Raw genomic sequence first — 23668 nt, 5'->3', positions numbered from 1 at the left:
AAAATCCCGAGGAAATACTTGTGACTTTAATGGATTTACATTTTTCCCTGAAACAGAGATTTTTGTAGCATAGTACATGTCAGCTACGACAGAGGGAAAGAGACATTTAGGTCAGATCCCTACCACAGGTCAGACCAAATTTCCATACACGACAAAGATGACCTTAGCTCTTAAGTGCCGCCTGAAAGATTCATAGCAAATAACCTATGCCAGTACTCCACTGGAAAACATTACAAAGCCCTGAAATACCCCAGCAGACGCAGATGTTTTGTAGAGACAGAGAATCTACAGATTAAGCTACAGAGTGTGGCTTTGTCACTGAACAGGAGGGGTTGAACAGGGATCTCCTTTCTTTCTTTGTAACTACAACTTAGTCTGTATTCCCCTACTAAAAGAATTGCAATAAAATTCTATATAACGAAAGGACAATTAAGTCACTTAACGTTAAGTGCAAAAAGTCATAATTTGATAATGATCCACTAATTTCAGCAAGATAAGACACTAATCACTTATGGAAATCAAATTTGCACTGGTAATGGAGTAACTGGACCACGCTGAAGCAATTCAGAGACGTTCATTAACTCTGTTTCCATATGCCACCAAATCACAGTGTGTTTCTGACGGAGACGCTCTGAGGCTGGGAGGACATGACATTACCTCCTCCTCGATTTCTGCCATGTCACCCTGTACCAGGAAAATTAGGTTCTGGATTCACAAATCATACTTACTTTATGGGTTTCCAGCCAGACAAGTACTCGTGTCTGGCAATTCAAAGGAAATCAGGTGCTTGCTGAAGCTAGCCACCAGTACTGAACCTGATACAATTAAGTTTGAGGATCAATTACGAGAAATTAGAACACTAACCACTGGCCTGTCACTGCCTCAGCTGCACCAGAGCAACGCCATACGTTACCCAACCCACGTGAAAACCTATGAACTTGTAGCTGCTGCCCACCCCACTCGGAACAAAGTGTCTCTGCACAAGCAAGGTAGAGCTTCCCCCACCAAACACCAGCTTGGGGAGTTCAGGTCCTACCAGGAGCAGATACTCTCCACCTGCAGGGCTACCCACACAAACCACCTCTCACACATTGCAACCACCTCCCCCAAAACTCACCGCTGCTCGGAATCTGATGATGCCTAAAGAAAGGTTCAATTTTTTTTTTTTTTTTTTTTTTTTACAGCATCATCTATGCCCCAAATAAGTGTTGGCCATAAAGTACAGTGGATTTTTTTTCCTCATTGAAAGAATGATCTGTGGGTATCTACAACAATTCTAATTGATACCCAATAGCTGCTTAATCCCATGCAACTCACCTGAGGATACTGAAGAAAAATGAAGTCTTGGTTGGTTTTGTTCAACACCACCAGGTGGCAATAGCAGCCCAGCTAACCCGTCTGACAGTAAGCCAGCCGTAGGAACTGCTTAGTACCCTTTTTCCTTTCACTCAGCCCTATCCTACGCTTTTTTCATTTGCTAGTAGTTAAATTCGGTGTCAGACTAACCATGTATAATAAAAAGAACGCCCGCAGCTATTCCCATTTAATGAGAGAGCCCAAAGATTGGGTGAAACGCAAGTAGCTCCCAAGAATCCACGAACAATCACTTCCAACCTTGCAAATCCTGCTCTTTCGGCACAGAAGGCATAGCTGCCTCACGCAGGCTATCCGTGACAGTCACTTACTTCTGCAAACCAACCCCCTTCGGTGTATTTTGGTTCAGGGAGGGAACGACGTGGCCCTGAATCTCCCATTACCTTTAGGCCACTTAATTTTCTGCTGCCATAGGACACCATTACTTCTGGTTTGGAACTTCCTCATGAAACGATGCTATATACTCTCACGTAATAGGACGCAACACACTACTAATTCACTATCCAAACACTGCATATATGCCCGAAAACACAAGACATCTGGAAAAACAGAAAAAGAATATGCTTTTTGATGGCTGGAGAATGATAGAAATACACCAGGCCTGTATTTGGACAGAAAGCTAGATCAGTAAGCGTGCTTATATTCCTCAGCTTTCAATGGGTTTTCCATAAAAGTGAGTTAGGACCTGATGGTCTTATTTTAGCAATTATTTTGTTTAAGTTTGATCAAGAGGCAGAAGTGGCTTGGTGTACGGAAATTAATTCCCATTGCAAACACAAGTATCAGGCATCACACTGAATTATTACCCTGTAAATCAAAAAGCAGTCTGGCCTCACCCAGTATCCCAAGACTACAGTTTTTAAACATCTCGGGCAGTTTAATAAACAAATCTGTGGTTTTTTTTTAAACTGAGTTGTAGGAAGAACATATTCCTAGCTAAATTCATATATAAAGTTACATCTCTGATCTGACCTCACCAGTATCCCATTTGGAATTACAGTAAGGTAGGCAAAATCATAGTCATTGATCTACATCTGCTTTTCAAACTTACTTTCAGGCTGATCCTGAGTGCTGAATGACTTCAGACTGCCGGTAACTCCCAACTCCAGGACCACAAAGATCAGCAGTGCCCTCTCTCGCTAACAACCATCGTTCTGGCCTGCATGGATCAACTCGCTGACCGAGTCAAAAGACATTTTATACAATCCTAAAGCAGGCCCTGAATAATTTGCATTGTAACCACTGTTCTCTACTAAGGTTATTCTGTTAAATGAGCTGGATTAACACCCACATTTCTTTCCACACCAGCTATGGGTCCCCATTAACAGTTAGCAGTCCTTCCTAAGCTGAATTAGAGAAATGGTTTTAACAAAACACAAACAACTGATCATTTTCAATTGGCTGACATAGACAATCTCTCTCCTGTGCGTTGTTTCACCTACAAGATATTAATCAATTTAGATGCACATGATAAACCATAAAACCCTGCCAGGTCTATAGAGCGCAATGATCTAGAAGAGAACTCCGACCTCGGTCCCCCTCTGGAAGGAACACCTACCTGAAGTCGCCCATTCCTTCCAGCACAAGCCCATGCTCTACTCTGATTTTCTCTAGTGTGAAGATGCACTAGGAAGCAGAAGGGAGGCACCCAGTTCATATGTGCAGCTTGTTAAGGCTGATTAGCAACAGCAGCCAGTCCCCCCCCCAGCTTAATCAGGAAAGGCTGAGTTGGCTGACTGGGAGGGAAAGAGAAGCAGCCAGCTGCAAAATGTTAAGGCATGTCCACCAACCCGGGGAGGGCTTGAAGCATTAACACTTTTTCAAAAGTCTTATTCCAAGACCGGGAGAGGAAACGTGACTGAAGACAACAGAAGGTGGTGGAAGAAAAGGAGGAAAATGAATTATATTTTCTTGGCTTCCACTCCTCACTGTAGACTTCTAAAACTGAGTGCACTCACCCTTAGGATGCAAAGGCTTTATCTATGCAGACCTAAAGCCACTGGAAGGATTATCTTCTGGTAGGCAAAACCCATTGCCACCTTCTTGTCAGAGGAACAGCTGTTCAAATGCAAGTTATGTACCAGGACTTTTCGTCCTGAGTTGCTTTGGTCTTTAAAATTATTTCCAGTATTGTCTGCGATTTTATTCATAAAGCTAAATTATGACTTTAACTGCAAAATACATTCTAGCTCCATCAGAATTTAAAATAAGAACTCAGAATACGAAATTACCCACTGACTCCAGCTGCGATACGCTTGTGATTTCACACTTTCACCCACACTCGTTGGAAATTCAGTTCCAATATGACAACTTGAAAATTGGTTTTAATCACAACTAATACATGGAGGGTTTTTTTTCACTCTCTTTTTGTTCCTTACATCCTACAAGCACTGAAAATGATGATGTGTAGAGTGGCAGAAGGCGAGTCAAGGTACTCCAAAGCACCACACATCTGAGTGACAGGTGTCAAGCTCTGCAAAACAAAACCAGATACCAAGAAACCCAAAACACGCTTTAACCTGAACTGTTCTTCTGGGCCTTCAGCCTCAGGCCTAACGCTGCAGCTCTTCACAGCATCCACTAATACCTCTGTGCCATTCTGAAGCCAGAGGACAAACATTTTCCTCTCGGTCTCTTGAATGGAAGCGATGCAATGCGGTGTAACCAGCCAGACCTCCGTGTAAAGGACCACATAAGTAGGGTTTCGCTCTGTGCTCAAACTGGGTTAAGGTTTGCAAAGCTAAACACAAAGTCAACCTGCCGCACACAGCAATACGGTAGCTCTAGTTCTCTAGAAACGAAGCTATTTTTAAACTGCAGTAACAATGTGAACTGCATAAATTAGCATAATTTCAGCCTTCACAGATAGTTCTCAGTTAACTGTGTTACACGCTACGAATTAACACTCTGCAGATCCCTTGCTTCTACTAACGCGGTCAATCACGCAATTCATGGGGCTTAAAATCCCCTTTTTCAGTCCTCCAAAATCTCAACGGCCTTTTTTACACTCCTCTTTTCCTTTTCAGAGCAGTACTATCAAAGGCTTGGGTTTCATTACACATCTCACAAGGTCTTCATGTGTAACTGGTGGTTATGTGGCTTCGTAAGTGCAGGACATCCTACTATTTTCTCCGCTGGTGCTTTTCTCCTTGTGGGCAGATGGCATCGAAGTGGAGTGCAGATGGTAACCCACAGCCCACAAACTCCTCATTATAATTTGAAATAGTGTATGCAGCTCTTCGATTCTTATCTTCTCTTTAAATTATTTCCAGCATTAAAGGATAAATTGTTGTTTTCAGAATACACAGCCAAAAGTAATGATATCTGTTTATAGTTGAGAACCTTCTCCTGACAAAGTGGTAATGATGTGCCTTGTATCTTCACAAGTTTATTAAAATCCATAAGTCATTAGTGGAAAGGATTTTAAATCAAGTATCTCTTGCTTTGATTCAAGTATTACCTTAAGGAAAAAAAATCAGTGATAAGGAAAAAGCAGATCACACTCAAGCATGAAGGCTTACGAGTCACACTAACTATTTAAGGTAATTTCATGGCTCCAGGTATCACTTTACCTGAGCTGCTTGGAATTATAATGGATTTATCTCCGCAGAACACCTGTGAGATAAGGGAGTTGCTGCTGACAGACTGCAGCAGGCAGCACCGAGGTGACCAAAGCTACGCTGATGGCCTGTGGGTCTGCAGGGCTCACACGCTCACCGCTCCATCCTCCCTGCCCTTTCAGGACCGAAACCCTTCCTGGGAGGAAGGCACAGCTCAAAATGAAGGTGCCATAAAAACTAGCCTTATCATTCTTTCAAGCTTTTTCACAGCATGTCCAGTCTGGTGGAACTGGCTTTCCTAACCTTTTGACCAGTTGGAAAAGTCCTAAAAACAGCGAGTTAAAAATATCAACGGTGGAAAATAGTAAGGAATGAAATAGTCGGCATTAGAGGTCAAGCCTGGATCCCTGAAAAGTTTGTATTAATCAATGGAAAAGCATTAAAAGAAACAAACTTATCCCTTAGTTATAAAAAGAAAACAAACGATACTCAAAACACCCAAGTGACATGGTTGATGAGGATTTACTAACTCGCAGTCAGCTCTCACACAAAGCGTAAATGAAAAGCTGGCTAATTTGCTCCCATTCCAGAAGCCTGGAGTCAGACTTGATAAACACAAATAGCATTATTTGTTTGAAGTTTTGACCTGGTGCCTGACAACCAATTACTAATCCACACTATTCTACCTCAGCTATAAGGGCACCTGCTAAACTGTCTCACAAAATGGTTTCTATCTATTTAAAGGATGGATACGTGTTGCTTAACTAAATTCACTGCCTTTAAGAGTAACCATTAGCAAGCCTTTTCCTCAAATGGCTGAAATTATTTGCATATTATACATCAAAAACACTCAGATGTTCAAGTGAGTTATGGTATACATATACTACACATAAATAATTTGACTGTATAATACAGGGCTATAATCTTCCACAGCATGCACGCATGCTAATGATCTTACACATGGACAACGAGATGAAATAATGAAGTATTTCACCACTGAGGGCAATTTATCTTGTCTACATTCATGGAAGAAGATTACAGGACGTCATCTTCTTAGTGGTTTCCCTTTCACAACAAAAAAGACAATAATCAGTTTTCATTAGGGAAGACTTGTCCTTTCTGTCATACCGACGTGACTTTCATGTCCTACACACCAAATACAGCACTGATGTCAATTGAATAACTACATGGTATCTTCTAACACAAAGGTTGAATAAGGGTAATAGAATGCTTAAACTTCAGAGGCAATATTGAAGGATTTACACATGTCAAAAGAACCTAACAAACAGATACATTTTCTCTCTAACTTAATGACTTGTGCTTGAAACGAACAAGGGTCTTCAGAACTGACCATCTGAAACTGCTGTTCCCTGAGAAACCTCAGCTCGAGTTGTGACTCGAGAGAATAAAAAATTTCCAGAGGAAGAGAAAGCTCCATCGTAACTGCTTTAAGAAAGCCCTGACTTTGTAAAGTCCATCTTCATCGCACAATATCTCGCAGTTTGTCCAAAGACACACCCAGAGCTCTTTAGCATGAGAGGCCCATCGCCTACGGAAAGGCGAGAGAATTTTGGCAGAGGGTGAAATCCTGCGCCAGCATTTCTGACGCAGTAAGAATGACTCTATCACACATCTGTTCCTCTGCGGGAAGCTGAATCTGCCTGTGACAAGGTCAATTTTGAGAAGGGTTGGCATTAAAAGATTATGCTCCCTCCATCCTCTCACTGAGGCTGCGCTAATTATTTCAGGGGGGTGAAGGAATTCTTTGATCCTGCAACTCCTCCTTCCCTCGCAAGGTGACTCTGGCTGCCGACGCAGCACCCAGAGGAACGGCGTGGCACGTCCTAATTCCATAATTGTGGAATTAACCATTTTCAACCTTGAAATTTAACCCTAAGACACTGAGTATGCAGTAATCCACGTAATCCAGGCCTCTACACCTGTCCCTCTTCCAACTAATCTCGCCACCCTTCATCATGTCACATCTTAATTTAGAGTCCTGTCTGCTAAGGTCAGTGTAAGTGGATGCTCAGGAAGTCGCAACAAGTATTTGTCACATGGCGGGACTAATTTCTTCCTTTGTGAACTGTGCGAGGTACAGAAATATTAACAGAGAGCAAAGCCCTTCCCCAGCGATGCATAAATGATCTCTACAAATGTTCTGGGAAGCAGCGAGGAGACAGAATAAATAAATAAATAAATAAATAAATAAATAAATAAATGTAGTGTAGCCCCAGATAATGCGATCTGCTGGTATTAAGTTTTCTCCTGAAGGAGTTAAGTATATACCAGCTGCTCTACATTAAACCGAGCTGGCATTTCAAATCATGCAAATTAGCCAAGCTACCATCCATTTCGGCCCAGCATTTAACAGCATTGCTATAAATGATGCGAAGTACTGGCCAAGCCAAGCCCTGCCATATCAGCTGCTGTCAGAGAAGAAAGGAGGAGGGAGGGTAACGGCGCTGAGTGATGCTGCAGCTATTCACAAGATGGTTTGCAAGAGACTCCTTCCACCATAGATATTGTTCACATGACCGAAACGTGCACATGTGCACAGAAAGCCCAAGGCTTTTATTTCTTGAAAATCGATTTCTGTAAGCTGCTAAGAACCACTGCAAAATTGTCTAAAATTAAATGATTTGCCAGGGGAACGCTGAACTTTCAAATCTCTCTTTGCTAATGATGCATAATAAACACTGAGTGGATCTGACGGGCCATCGGCTCAGAAATGCTGACACAGCAGCCTATGGGAAGCCAAGGGTGGCATCAGTCCCCACCACAATGTCTCACACCGACGGACATTTCTCAGGCTATGAAGATAATAGATAAAAATCTGTGTCTGTTCAATGCAAACCCCTCTTCTGCTGAATCTCGGAGAGCTCAGGAGGCAATAAAGAGGACTAAATCTTGCCTAGTTCATGTTGTTGTGGCTAAGAGATTAAGTTTCAGCACAAATCTGAAACTGTGTATAGGATAGTGAAGGATCTGCTGTTAAGTAGTCTAGGAGCTTTGTAGGCTGTTTTTTTGATTTCAGGTTCTTTCATATGCCTTTTTTTGCCCTTTGTTTTTCTTCTTTCTTTTTTTCTCCTTTTTCAAGTGCCTACTGCAGCAAGTAACCTGCTCAACAAGGGGAAGCTGGAATTGATTCTTTTGTTAAAAATAAGGTACAGCTGCCTTGCTATCCAACCTGATAAACCAAACCAAACCACTGGTGGGTATGAGCCACGGGCATTACATCCCAGTGCCCAATACCGCATATGCACCACAACTCACTTCACCTCCAACAGGGTTGGTCTTCCAGGTCTCACCACCATAATGCCTTTAAGCCAAAATACACCCACAGGAGGAACATCTTCTCCAGGATCCTCAAAGCAACGTGTGGCAGAGGCAGCTGAAAGCCCACCACAGGATCCTTGCTGACCCCCAGCACCCGAGGCTTGGGGAGCTGGTGGCAAGGGCAGGACACAGCAGGCAGGCCTGGCTCCCCTTACCTTGCCCTTTCGTATCCACTCCTCCATCCAAAGGCAGCCGCACACAGGGCTGGCCGGGGGTCCCTTCATGGCCTGGGGTCCCCACAGAGCGTGGGGTCTCTCTGTGCTTCCCTCTGCTGCAGGTACCCACCACAGCTCGGCCAGTGGATCCCGAAGGCAAACATCTCACAGAAAGGCACTGTACCTCCAAATTTGTCCCAATATTCACAGTGTTTCCCATTGCCTGGCACCACAGTGAGAAGTGACCACAGGGAAAGGAGGAAATCCTGGGTAAGTCTCACTTGCAGATGCTTCCACCATTAAATTTCAAGTGCATGACATTTTCATTCACAAACAGATCTGCTTCCAAATATTTCCTTTCACTGGTTTGGAGTCTAAGTATTAAATCCTATAAACCAAATCACTCCACGTGGTCCAAACCCTACCAAATAAACAGCCAAAAGGCTAACTCTTACAGGCAACTGAAAGGAAAATCTCCATTGCTGCAGCAAGGGAAGTTTGTATCCAACTGCTTGGAAACAGGATCCTAGGCAACCGCTGCTCTTCCCTCTTGAAAAGCAGAAAGTGGTTTTGTTTTGTAAATTAAAGCAAATTCATTAGAATTCCTCTGGCATGGATGTGTAGGGATAAATAGGACGCCGCTGCCTCCCCCTTTCCAGCTCCATGCTAGAGGACAGGCACCTTTTTGCCAGCTTTGCTTGGCAGTGCTTGTTTGGCACATTACCCTGGAGGATCAGACCCCTGTGTGCTCCAGAGCCCATCTCGGAGGAGTAAGACGTAGCAATGCTGAAAATACTCCTTCCCAAAATAATCCGTCCCAGTTAAGCCACAGACAAGTCTGGAATATGTATGGCTGTCCTGAGAAGCAGACTGACCCATGGTTATCGAGCAAGAAAAGAGAAACCCGTTTCTAAGCTATTGCTTCAAATGGCCAATGCACATTTGATCTTGGAACACACATGACATTTTTAAAATTAGTTTTGAAGACTTAAATATCCATTAGACTCTTTGAAACGAAGAACAATTTATAACTGAATTAAATTTGTCTTACCAGACCAACCCATTAATTATTGTTTCCACCAGCTATACTCAAAGTTGCACACTGATCTTTGCGGATGCAAATGTGTCCTCTACATCTGTTCCAGGCCTTTAACCTCCGAGACACACGTACAGATACTGTTCTCACATTACATTTCTCTAATAAAATACAACTTTGCATCATGCTACATTGGCTAAGAAGGATTTCTGACTCCAAAAGACATGACATGAATCTTTGTATCTGCTTGGTCTTACAATACTATGCCTGAGAGTTGTCTGCCTGCCAGAGGAAGCAAATTTGCTAGACCCCTTGTACCAGTTGATTAGCAATGACTTCCTGGTAATTAATGTCATAATCTGAGAAAGAGTCAGAATAGATCTGACGTGGAAAGACAGCTGTTACAGTCTTTTAAAAATACTTGTACAAAACCAGTATTTAGCTTATCGGTACTAAAAATTACCTATAGTTTCTAACAGTGGACATGGCTAAAGAAAAAGGAGTCTGCTTCTAAATATTTGTTTCAAGATACACAAGTGTAACAAAATCCCAGTAGCCATGTTCACCATAAATGTCAGCACACAAGCTAGATTAACAACATGAAATCCCAACAGGGTATTCATTTTGTTCTACCAATGGGCAAGTACATAGAATTAATAGATGGCAGAAAAATACAATATAACAATAACGCCTGGTCAGCGCTTTCAGTAGACGATAGGCGATCCGATCAGGGAAGATTCACCTCATCACGTGAAACAAAAAGGGATTACTACAACAATCTTTACAACTGAGAATGTGTCTCAGTTGTCCAAATGGCAGATCCATCAAATGGATTACAAGGAGGCTGAGACGCTAGGAAATAGGGGTATGATTCTCTACGGGTATGATTCTCAGTTTCAACCCCATGCAATGCTACAGGCTTGGGGAGGAGTGGCTGGAGAGCTGTCTGGCGGAAAAGGACCTGGGGGTGTTGGCTGACAGCCGCCTGAACATGAGCCAGCAGTGTGCCCAGGTGGCCAAGAAGGCCAATGGCATCCTGGCCTGTATCAAGAATAGTGTGGCCAGCAGGACCAGGCAGGTGACAGTGCCCCTGTACTCGGCACTGGTGAGGCCGCACCTCGAGTACTGTGTTCAGTTTTGGGCCCCTCACTACAAGAAGGACATGGAGGTGCTGGAGCGTGTCCAGAGAAGGGCAACGAAGTTGGTGAAGGGTCTGGAGCACAAGGCTTATGAGGAGCGGCTGAGGGAGCTGGGGTTGTTTAGCCTGGAGAAGAGGAGGCTGAGGGGAGACCTTATTGCTCTCTACAACTGCCTGAAAGGAGGTTGCAGCGAGGTGGGAGTGGGTCTCATCTCCCAAGTAACGAGCGATAGGACAAGAGGAAATGGGCTCAAGTTGCGCCAGGGGAAGTTTAGGTTAGATATTAGGAAAAACTTCTCCACCGAGAGGGTGGTCAAGCATTGGAACAGGCTGCCCAGGGAAGTGGTTGAGTCTCCATCCCTGGAGGTCTTTAAAGAACGGATAGATACGGTGCTTGAAGACATGGTATAGATGGACTTGGCAGTGATAGTTCGACGGTTGGACTCGATGATCTTAAGGGTCTTTTCCAACCTTGACGATTCTATGATTCTATGAAATATTATAGATCCTTGCATGTTGTGGCAATTTGAAGAACAGCCTCTAAAGAGCTCTGTCAGAGACTTAAAATACACTGCAAAGTGTATTGGAATATACAGAAGGAATTACAATTCCTATCATACACCTCTTCCAATTCTCCCAAAAACAAAGTACGGGTGTCCTCAGCCAGCCATCCTAGATTTTCTTCCTATACAACTCTGAAAAATGTGGTTGCCTATTAGCAAAAAGGTCTTCTCAGCTTCTACAATGCTATTAGGGAAAAGAAGAGGAACATTGAAATGATCGAGGAAGTTAGTTGGGTTCCTCCATTTGGAGAAAGCATAACCAAATCAACAAGATCCCAGCACTGAGAACAGCTACTTCTGCAGCTGTGTAAGTCAGCCAGCCTGTCAAGGGTTGTTTTGGGGTTTGGGGTTTGTTTTTTGTTTTTTTGTTTTTTGTTTATATAACATGAGAAAGCCTGGATGTGTATAATTAGATAACTTTGTTGTCAGGCAGGTGCGATGAACATCTCTGGGTTTCTCCAGGAAGGCTTTATGGCCAGTCCCCTATGCCTCTGGGACCATCATGTCTAAGAACCCCTCCTTCCCCCACCCCAGGCACGGAGGGAGCAGCAAGTCAAGTACCTTGGCCTCCACTCCTGTGAGCTCCCAGAGCTTGAAGGAAGGACTAATAGTATTTAGCAATTTTATGAACAGACCTACTTCCACTTTCAAAGAAAACGCCAATGAATCCATGAACTTATTGGCCAAGAATTCATGTTTCAGAGACCTGACCATGTTTTCTTGTCAAGCATAGCACTATCGCTACCAAACCAATACCTGCCAATCCCTAGTTCCTTGGTCTCTACAGTCCGTAAGTTTTGCTTCTTGCTTGTATAAAATAAAACCTAAACAATTACTACTGGAAAGTAGTCCATGGACTCTCTTTACAGCAGCCAGCTCTTCCAATACGGCCTTGCTACAGTCTGTGACCTACAGGCAATTCTGAAGTTCACACCGTAAACATGAACTCACCACTACACACTTTTGGATTATACCATGATGGTCATTACGTAAAGGACAACACAGAAGAAATGGACCAATATTAGTGATAGGACAGGTAAAATAAGGAGATTTAGGGACTCTTTCCAACTATGAGAGAGAGGATATGGCAACTTCTAGCCACAGCTGTAGAGAAAAAAAACCACACAAGCTGAGAATAGGAAGAAGACTTAGAAAACATTCAAGATAAGGGATGGACACAGGGTAAAATTTAAGAAGAGGTCATGGGAGTAAATAAGACATTGTCAAAATATGATGATGTTACAGCCCAAAACTGAACACACATAGGGGCTGAAGTCCTGGTAAAAGCGTATTTTGAAATCCAGAAGTTAGATATTTTTTCTTTCATGTATTGTTTTCCCACACATTGCTTCCAATTCTAAAATAGCCCTAAAGTAAAATGAAAAATAATCCAAGGATAACACACCTAAAAATACTTTCAAGAGGAAAAAAAAAAGGTGGAATCAGAGTAAACCTTCAGATCTCAGCCTATTTTAAAATAAGTGACCTGTTTTCTCAATTATTTATTTTAATAAGTGGTTTATTTGTTTTATGTTTTAGCAGTTATTTCCATGCCTATGCTTTGCAAAACTGAAGAAACTGAGAATGTTTCCACAAACTATTTCAGAAAGAACAATTTATAGATAAAATTAGAGGCATACAAGTAAGTGCCAAGTTTTTGACTGAATTCCAGTTCTTGGTGAATGGAAAACCAGCAGCTTCCTGTTACAAAATGTACCAACAGTTAATGTCTAATAATACACAAAATCTTGACCATTTATATACTTCAAATATAGATGTTTCTAAAAATAATGTTCAAGCAGGGTATTTTTAGCCAGGTAAACTTCTCAGGAGAATGAATCTGAGTTTCGTTGAGATTCTACAATTTGTTGCAAGGAAAAAATAAATTAATGGGTTAAATTTTAAGAGCATCCCTTGATTTATACCAGAATAAAAGTAGAAAGTTTAGCCCCAAAGCTTAAATAAGCAGAAAGCAAATGAGAAAAAAATGGAAGAACAGAAAACACATCCTTCCATTAAAGGCCTAGCTATCACTTTATTAAAAAATGTATCTTCTTAAAGAGCATTTATAATATTTTTTCTTCTATAATATTATGTTGCAAGTTTGGGAAGTTCAAACAAAATAATTATTGATTTAAATCCCTCCTTAATTTCTTCCACTTTGGTAGGAAAAAGGGATTTGTAGGCTAAAAGCATTAAAATACTCTACAAATTAAACAGAGATTTAAATCTGGTGATGAGAGAATCTGGAAACTGAAATTACAGACTAGACAATGTTTCTCAAAGGACTCTTCAAAGGAAACCAAAAATAGCCAAAACCAGCCCTGAATTTCCAAAACCAAGAACTGAATCCACCCTTCCTATCTCAATAAAATAAAGGCTTTCTTTTCTGATACCCTCTGGATAGGAAAGAAGAGCACAGGTAGTGTTGCTCTCCTGATTTTCTTTCTTTTTAGTACTTCTCAGGTACTTGAAACTTGGGAAAGGTTCATATTTTGTTTACCAGACCTCCTCTTTATAATTTGATTTTTTTTTTTCTTTTTGAGAAGTAAAGCTCAGGTTTAGTGCCAGGAGTTTTAAAAAGCAGTATCTCTTGTTCTCCTCTACTAATATGATTGTACCTCTCTGCATCTCCAGGAGATTCCTTTAGGATAGGTGTGATACTTCATATCACCTGATTTTTGATGAGAGTATTTTGCAGAAGACTAGAGAATGTTACTTTATGATGAGCTTCATAAAGCACGCCAGCATGCACCCTCAGTAAGTTTGCAGATGACAAGTTGGCCAGGAGTGTTGATCTGCTGGAGGGCAGGAAGGCCCTGCAGAGGGATCTGGACAGGCTGGAGCGATGGGCCAAGGCCAACTGTATAAGGTTCAACAAGGCTCAGTGCCGGGTCCTGCACTTGGGTCACAACAACCCCATGCAACGCTACAGGCTGGGGGAAAAGCAGCTGGAGACCTGCCCAGCAGAAAAGGACCTGGGGGTGCTGGTCAACAGCCGACTGAATATGAGCCAGCAGTGTGCTCAGGTGGCCAAGAAGGCCAATGGCATCCTGGCTTGTATCAAGAATAGCGTGGCCAGCAGGACCAGGCAGGTGACAGTGCCCCTGTACTCGGCACTGGTGAGGCTGCACCTGGAATCCTGTGTCCAGTTTTGGGCCCCTCATTACCAGAAGGACATCAAGGTGCTGGAGTGTGTCCAGAGAAGGGCAACAAGGCTGGTGGAGGTCTGGAGCACAAGTCTTCTGAAGAGCGGCTGAGGGAGCTGGGGTTGTTTAGCCTGGAGAAAAGGAGGCTGAGGGGAGACCTTATTGCTCTCTACAACTACCTGAAAGGAGGTCGTAGCGAGGTGGGAGTGGGTCTCATCTCCCAAGTAACGAGCGATAGGACAAGAGGAAATGGGCTCAAGTTGCGCCAGGGCAGGTTTAGGTTGGATATTAGGAAATATTTATTCACCCAAAGAGCAGTAAGGCATCGGAACAGGCTGCCCAGGGAAGTGGTTGAGTCTCTGTCCCTGGAGGTATTTAAAAGACGGTGGTGCTTAGGGACATGGTTTAGTGGTGGACTTGGTGATGTTAGGTTTACGGTTGGACTCTATGATCTTAAAGGTCTTTTCCAATCTAAATGATTCTATGATTTTACCAGCTAGCAGTTGGATAGATAGAAAGACTTAATGCTTCTCTGTTGAAGCCAACTGCAGTTCAAACAAGCCGCCAGCAGAGACCGAGTGTCTAACAGAACTGAAACACAACACATACATCAAGAAAGAGAAGTTCTGTGGAACACACAATGGACAATCAATCTAGGAAAAGTAAGAAGCAAAACTCTAAAAGCTGTCAAAGAAATCTACCAGTGCAGCCGGGGAGGCAATGGCAGGCCGGGGGAAAGCAAGAGAAGAAAATTAATAATTAACCCATTTCTGGTTAGGGGACAGTTGGACCAAAGTGTCCTGCTTGGGTGCTGCTGTACATTAAGTGTCAGAGCAGAAGGTGATAAAAATTACTTGCTAAAACCCGGACGAAGAAAGTGAGAGTGTTCACTGAAGAAAGATGATTTTATGGAGTAAGATAACAGTTTCAAGGACAGAGGGAGAACACATGGACACCATATGCATAAGCATTTTGAACTGATTAACAAGTAGCAGCAAAGGAGAAACACAATCTAACAGTCAGGGGACTAGCTAGTAATTTTCTATAGCACTGCAGACTTTATGACCTTGGGTAAGTCTCTTTGTGCCTTAGCCATTCATTTATAAAACAAGAACAATATCCCTACCTCTAAGGAGTGCTCTTAGGTTAAGTATATTAAAATTTGGAAGCCCCCTAGATATTACCTATTAGCAGAGATTGGAGAAATAGCATAAAAAAATAAAATAAATTGGAAGCAGGAAAAAAGGTCATATTAAATGAGTGTTTCAAAAACACTAACCATGGGCTGTAAAAACTTGAGTGAACTCAGCAGCAGCATTATTAGCTGAACAATAAATATCTTTGGAAATCCCACCTTGGACATTTCGACAGTGAAGGCACTGAGCATGGAAGGAACATTACACAATGACCAAATGCTTCTTTACTCAAGAAACGTCACAAACTGAAATCAGAGCAAAACCCATTTTCACTCATTATCCAGTACAATAAAAAAACTGAATGGAAGTTTGAATCCAAGTGATCCTTTGCATATTCTATATGAAAACCCAACAATGAAAGAACCTCCTAAGTTTATAGTGCAATCTTACATCTTTTGTTCAAACGCAGGGCATTAAAACAGGTTAGCTCTTTATATTAAAAGACAGATCACTGAAAACTCTGTGTTAATCATCACAATAAAACAATTTATTAATTGTTTTCTTATTTTTTTTATCTGGTAACATTTAATTTGGAACAACCCCCTAACAATTTAATATTTACCAGTATGTATCTATAAACATATTGTCAAAACCATTGTAATCATAAATAGAAGAAGAACGTGGCTACTTAATAGCCTCAGATTGTTTACAGTGTGTCAAAAAAAAACCCAAAATAACATCAGAAAGCAAGATACAGCAAGGTTTTTTCATAGGAATGTACTTAAGTACATACCTATAATTACATAAGCAAGCTCATTAAAATTAACACTAATTTAAAATTATTTTTGTGGATATATATTTTGATAGCCTTAATCTATAGTTTTTCTTAGATTTTCCCACCTTGTCAGTAAAATGTCTCCTTTGTACACATCCTAAACGTGACCTCATTTGGTTTCTTCCAACATTGCAAAAGCTATCTTTTCTGGTTAAGTTATCGGTATTACTGACCACATTTCTCATCATTTCTTCTATAATTAGCTCAGCAGTGGTAGTCAGACCCGATGTTACACCACTGAGGCAGCTCACATAATGGCACTGAAACCAGCTGATGTACCTCTGACTTTATATTGGGTCCAGATAAAGATTTGCTTGATTCCTATCCCTTCTGCAAGATGGCTCTGTAGTGAAACTGTAAAGCCCACTATAATACATAAAAACGGCTAATGCATGTGAAAAAGCAAGGCATAATTTCTCTGCAATATGCTTTATTAATCTTTCTTTTTATGAAGCTTCACATTAGGAAGACAGTGACACAGAGGTATAAACAGCTTCTGATAAAGTTAATTAAAATATAGCAAAGTAATTACTAGTATCTGAACTATATGGCTTCATTTGGATTGCTAATGGCATGGGAACAGGGGTAGGGAGGCAGAGAAGGCTAACCAATAGCCAGCAGATTGCAAGTCACATGTAGCTCATGAAACAGTTGATGCAAGCCTAAATATGAAGTGTGGAAAAATACTGGAGCAACTTACTAAGTCATCAGTTTGTGAGCAGCTAGAGTACTTCAAGGCAGTGCACAACCGACAGAAAAACTCCCTGAATTTTTTTCGGTAGTGTGCTATCAACCTAGGAATAGCTATCCAATAGATTTTTTGCAGAGACCTGTAATGGAGCTTCTCTACCAATTCCATTTCATACCATTGCCATTGACGTGGACTACAGAATGGCTAATGAGAAAAACCCAGGGACATTTCTAATCTCGATGGGTATTGCAAATGTTTTGGAGCACAGCCCAGATCTAGAACACCCCAGATCTAGAACACCCCAGATGTAGATGATCTTCACAAATTAGGAAGGAAGAACTAAATCACTAGAAGAAAAATCTAGTGTCAGACTAGCAAATGAGGAGATCTAGAACACCGCAGATCTAGAACACCCAACTCAACATGATCTTCACAAATTAGGAAAGCAATGTGAAGAAAAATCTAGCTGAACAAGGTGGGTTTAGTGCAGACAATCGTATCTATCCAGTTTTGAACCAAATTCTTAAAACAATGTCTAGGCAAACTGAAAAGAGTTCAGCAGATAGCACAAAGAGTTGTAAGAGTTCTAGAAATCCTGAAAGAAAAGGTCAAAAGAATCAGGTTTGCCTAGTGTAGAGAAATAGAAAAGCAAGGGAGAACATGGTAACACCTGGTGAGCATCTGCCTTCCACGTCCTCCAAGAGAGGATAAGTGTCTCACTTGCACAGCAAATGAAGATTGCAAAGACATTTGCAAAGAAATAACAAATCCCACCTGCACCCCTCCCTGCCAAACATTAAGGACAGTTACAGGCAATTGCTGCATACACATCTGTTAATACCAGGTTAAAGATATCTGTCAACTTGAAGTGTTTTAGTGGAAGGGTGGGAGCAATGGCTTAGCAAGGTCCCAGTGCTTTCAGGACTGCTACTGTTACTTAAGATACAAACAGTAATTATTTTTTAGGTTCTCCAGAGAATGAAAATCAAGAAGCTACAGAACACAACACAGCAGCAATAAACACAGTAATTAAATCCATGGTCTCCTTCGGTGGCTTTCACAACAGCACGGCAACAGACTGTATTCCTGGAATGGTACCTTTCTTCTTGCACCCTGCATAAACAATTTTACCGTGCCCATGGACTTCTAATTGGCAATAACTTCTGTCTTAAATAACTAATGCAAATTTAGTAGCCAAATACAAATGACTCTTTCAGAATAACTAATAAATGCCATTTTGTATAGGAGAGATAACTATCTTGCTATCTACTTGATGGTAGTTTCTCTGGTAACAAAGTTAAATATTTCCAAAACAATGCTCTCTAAATACCGGTACAATTTATTGGCGGCGTTTTCAAATTAGACAAAATAAGCACCAGTGCAACAGTAGGATACTGTTGTGCACAACACCGGGAATTTAATATGGAAAAATGAATGGAGTGCGTGTATCAGTAACAATAAAATAGGAATGATACTGCCATGATTCATCGACTGAAGATTTCCGACTAGCATTTACAATAGGCTTGATGCTAAAACCCTCATACCTTTCTTTGGAAAGTGCCTCTGAAATACTCTGAAGAACGCTTTTTATAAATTGCACAGCATTTTAAATAACACGTTGCCCATATATGGCCTTAAGACACAAAACTTCCAGTCACTATAAAATCCAGCTTACACATGTAAAACCATACCAAGAAGAACAAAAAAAAAATAATAAATCAAAATATTGAAAAGTTTTCACTGATACCACATTTCTCCCCACAAGGGACACCTTGATTTTCAGCATTTTTTAAAAAATGAATACTTTAATGAATACCACCTGCAGTGCCCATGTTCTCTGAAAAATCAGGCTCAAGATAGGTACCACCTGGCACCAAAAAAAGCTCATGAACCCAGCACTGGTGTGCAAGTGGCTTGAAACATGCTAAAACAGCATTAGAACATGGTCTAGTATCTTCATATTGCCAATTCTGGTCTATGCACTAGACACAGCCTCTCCTCCAGAATAATCAGTAAACTAAGTGCAGGGAAAAAGGCATATAGAAATTAAAATATATGCCATGATGAGAGAGAAAAATTCATATGCACAAATAGTTAAAGGTATCCCATCTATCTGTTTCATCCTTCCCATCATCTCTTTCCCTGTAAGGAGATGTCCTAAACATAAGGCCAAGTTGCTCTCTGTCCTTATTCTGTACATGCAACTGAATTTTGTATTATGTAGTGCAAAGAGGACCTTCAACAGGATTAAGAGCAACTCCCTAAAATACTCCCAGAACATCCTGTGGCTTGTTGATTATGAAACCCTCCAGAGATATGATAGGAGTTTGAATTCCCTCGTGTTGAAATAGAAACTGAACTCAGATATCCCACCTTCTGAGTGAATGCTCTAACCGCTGAGCTGTTGTACAAAAGCAATGCTTCTCTGCCACTTGTGTTGAAAGTCGCTGATATCACCTTGGGTTCTGGTGGAAATAGCTTATGCCTCTAACTCCAAGAGAGAGTTTGAGGCTGCAAATTCCACCTTCAGCCTCAGCAAGGAATACAGCACAAGTTAAATAGATTTCGGTCATTTTTATTTCTTCTCTTCGGCTTTTGATCCAAGCGTCGCAATCTCTTTTTAATTCTCCGTCCACCCACACAGGCGGATATTATGTCCTTCCCTGTGGGCTGAAAACTCCATGCGGGGATCAAGATCTACAAAAGATAGGTGCCAAAGCATTTGGTATCAGTCCTATTTATGGATCTAAACTCTGAATGCCATGATAAGAATATAACTTCCCTCCCTCACAGGGGATGCCAGGTGCCTGCACAGTAAAATGGTGAGGGCCACATTGGTGCTTAACATAAAATACCCAGAGAAGCAAGGGATCACCCTCACAGGACATGTCTATGATTCTTCAGATATTTAGACCTGGTGCAGCATTTAAGACTAAACCTTACTAGGCTTATTATCAGAAAGCACTTCTATACCTGAATGTAGCTGAAGATTTTCCAAGATAAAAATGCTTCAGCTGCTGACATACCATCTGACAGCTGTCCATGCATCCCGTTCCTCCTCCCTTGGGAGGGAGGGATGGTAGAAAAAGAAAAGAACATTGCCCTTGATATGGCTGTTCTGGAAAAATCTCCCTTTAGATATAGACCTACGTTCCAAATTACTACCTTGAATGGCAAAAACCTGCATGCTTACGTGGGCAGAGGGATCAAAGGTGGATCAATAAGAATAATAAAAAAGGACTGTGTTTATTCAAGATAATGGATAGTAAAACAAACCTCAGTGGTTCACACCTTAAAAGGTGCTGGTCATCTTCTAAGACTGCTACCCAAATGAGGCTACTGAGAATGACAAAGCTTAGGGTTTCTCCCACTGCTGAAGTTATTCAAAACTCAAAATTATCTGAAATTCCTTTGCCCAAAATCACTCCCTGTTTAAATATAACAAGTTAGCATAAAGACCCTTTCATCATCAGGATGCAAAAAAATGGGGTTTGTTCCACATCCGTATAAGGGTTAAAACCACCACAGCATTCCCCTTCCTGCTGCAAACAGCTACCACTGGCAGGATCTCTCTGATTATAGTCTATTATAAGATGAGAAAGTATTTATGAATAACAATCATTTTTGCAGGAATGCAAATTTCTATGCAGAAACCAAGGCATGCCTGAGACAAAAAGAGCAGCATATGATGAGATTTTGCTGACATTTCATAATCACAAGGACAGATTCTAGCACAAGGAAAAAAAGAGTACTTATTTCTCTCTTAAGAACAAGATGTGATGCACAAGTCGGTCTGTCTGCTGCCACCACCCTGCCACCAATACTTGTCTGTCTCCTTTGCCTGCTCTCAGTCCCTCGGGAACTGCTACAGTCGTATTCGTCTGGCCTGAGCAGCCCGATACGTCACCCTGTCTACCAGCAATGAAAGCGCAGCATAGCCTAAAATTCAGGGCACGGGGCCAAACACGCCCAATCAGTAGTCGCACTTGTCTTAAGAGAAGAGGGTTACGAGGCCATAGATTTCAAAAGCTAGATGGTAGGGATGACCCATTATTCCTTGAGGAAGGAAAAGAAAAAAAAGTAGTATGTCATCATTTCCCTGTCCCAGTATAATGCTATCACCTTCTACTGGGCTCAGGTAGCGGTAGAAGCAGCTTGTAATGTATATGACCGTTGCCAAAATACATCATGCTGCTATACAGCAATCTCTACATAACGTTAATCAATTCTGCTCGCTGCAGCAGACCATCTGCTTGGCTCGCACCGTAGTACGCTAACACAGACTATCTGCCTACGCTGCTGTTGAGCACGCTGGGGCATCAGCAGTGCAAGGCACTCCGAGCCATGCTGAAAACATTACTATGCCGACAAAAATTAAATGAGCTGAAGAACGTACATTTCTCCTCCCTATACAGGAAGCAGCATATATAAAAATACATTAGGAAACTGATACAGATTAAAGGGAGAGCTAAAAAATGCATATGGATAACGTGCTGCATCTGTGATGTCATGCACATATAGCATTAAACCAGACAATTCCACCTGAGTAGTCATTTCCTACATGAACTCTTTAATTTAGCTGCACTGAGAATGGCATGCATATTGTAATTTACCATCAAGCGCTGCCTCCCATTCACTCCCCACACAACTCAAATACAGAATGTTCACAGGACTAATGCTCCAGTACAGTACACGACCAAACACAGAACACATTCATGACAGGCAGCAATCTTTCCCCATCTCAGGCACACAACCCAGCCATTACAATTAGCACCTACAGAAAGAACACAAAGAACACACCCCATAACCAACATCTCTACCATCTCCCTTCCATAAACCCCACAAGTTCAAGCAAAGGCAATAGAGAAGGCAACGCAGGCAAACAGCACACACTGCACCATCCCTCACCACCCCACCGTCAGCTCCACCATGCTGACAAAATTACAAAGCCATCCCTTGGTAACACATGCCACTATGCGGAATATAAAACATCCCACCACTGTGGACAGATGTTATTACGGACACACACACACACACATCCCCCCTTCCCTCACTGCTGTTCACACCACTATCTATCTACCTCAGAAAACCCGCTGCACACATTCAGTATAGAAATAAATTCTTGCATACACCTCCCCAACGTTTGGTGCCTTCTAACCTGTGTGTCAAATCCATTTTCTACCGAGCTACTCTTCCTTGGTAGGAGTCCATCTCCTGTGTTTTCTTGTCCATTAGGAGATTTGAGAGGAATCTGGCTGGAATACAATGGCTTCGTCACCTCCACCTTGTTCCCAAACTTCAGGTAACAGGGCTGTGGGATGGTCCTGGCCGTTGGGACATGCAGGATTGGAGCAGCGCTGTGTACGGGTTTAGGTAGTCCCGATTTCATTTTGGAGGCTACCAGGATGGCTGGCATTTTCTCTTCCTGCTTTCCTAACACGTTTCTGTCAGCAGCAGCAACAGCAGAGACAGGAGATAGGGAGAGAGAAAAGGACACGTTGGGGAAGCTGCTCTGCACTAATGCAGCCTGGTTTACTGCAGGGATCTCAAAAAACAGCTTAGAATAAAACCAACAAAAAAAAAAAAAAGAAAGAAAAAAAGAGAAGAAAAAAACCAAAACAAACCACTTTCAGCCTAAAATATCTCCCAGCTTTATGCCAGCCTTCCACCTGTTTCCTCTAATTTTATTTTCAGTTCTTCACCACTGTCCTCCTTCCTATTTCTCCTGTTATTTAACTTGCTCCTTCCTTTCTCTGGCTGACTCCTGTAATTTTCTTCCCTGGAAATGGGAGACTTTCACTCCATTATCTTGTCACCGCATCTCCAAAGTGAGGCAGCCTTTTGGAATAAAAAAATAAAAAAAAAAAAAAAAAGAGGAACCTGCTTCTGCATATGCTTCCCCTTCCGTATGCGCTAGAGAGCGAGCGAGCAAGCAGGATTTCCAGCTTAAGATGTCTTTCTTCAGTCTTAGCCAAGAAGCAGATGTAGCTCAGTGTGTTAATGACTGATGCCCTTGGATACGAGCCTTAGAGAATCAAGCCTCTTAAGCCTTAATAGCTGCGAACAGGACAACGATGCTGGAGCAGAAGGAGAAACGTCCACTGACAGCAATTTTAAATCAAAATAGGCCAGCGGCCACAAGATTTCCCGGCTCCCCCAGTGCTGATCATGAAAACCTGGAGGGGGGGGGAAATAATAAAAAAAAAAATCTCTCAGCTGTCAGAGGGAAGGGAAAGCAGCGGCCGCCGCCTCATTTTCCCCTCCCGGGGCTCCGGCCCGGCGCTGCGGGGCGCATCCCGCGCCTCTCCCCGGCAGCCGCGGAGCGGGGACCGGCCCGGGCGGGGGCGGCGGCTGCTGCTCGCCGGCACCGTGCGGGCAGGGCCAATCCGGGGGCCGCCCTGCCTGCTCGAAGCAGGAACAAAAAAAAAAAAGAAGAAGAAGAAAAAAAAAAAAAAAAAATCTCTCTCTCTCTCCGCAGGGGGAGGAGCGGCTTCAACTCCTGCGGCGGGCAGGGAACTCCGCGGCAAAGCGGGGCTCCGGCGGAGGAGGGATGCTCGGGGGGCTGCAGGGGGGGAGTTTCGTACCGGTTTCTTTTTGAAATTTAAAATTTAAAAAAAAAAAAAAAAAGCGCTTTCAAATAAAAACACCTGGAGATGAGTCATTGTTCGTTGCTATTCGGGAAAACTCCCGCT

General features: G+C 42.2%; 1 protein-coding gene across 3 annotated transcripts in view; it reads right to left on the bottom strand.

Annotated features, from left to right (window-relative positions):
* LOC104009496 (neuron navigator 2) overlaps positions 1-23298 on the bottom strand; it is a 233440-nt gene extending 210142 nt beyond the window's left edge. For all 3 annotated transcript variants that reach the window (XM_087742978.1, XM_087742988.1, XM_087742993.1), the window contains exon 1: positions 22135-23298. In XM_087742978.1, coding sequence (XP_087599104.1) covers positions 22135-22392 — 258 coding nt within the window. In that variant the 5' untranslated portion in view covers positions 22393-23298. The remainder of the gene's footprint in view (positions 1-22134) is intronic.
* Between the last annotated feature and the right edge of the window lie 370 nt (positions 23299-23668).

The sequence above is a fragment of the Nipponia nippon genome, unplaced genomic scaffold (genome assembly GCF_047370975.1).
Source record: "Nipponia nippon isolate SJK-2023a ecotype South Korea unplaced genomic scaffold, ASM4737097v1 scaffold_10, whole genome shotgun sequence".
Lineage (NCBI taxonomy): Eukaryota > Metazoa > Chordata > Aves > Pelecaniformes > Threskiornithidae > Nipponia > Nipponia nippon.
The sequence above is the reverse complement of the archived record's forward strand: the minus strand, read 5'-3'. Positions and strand labels throughout refer to the sequence as shown.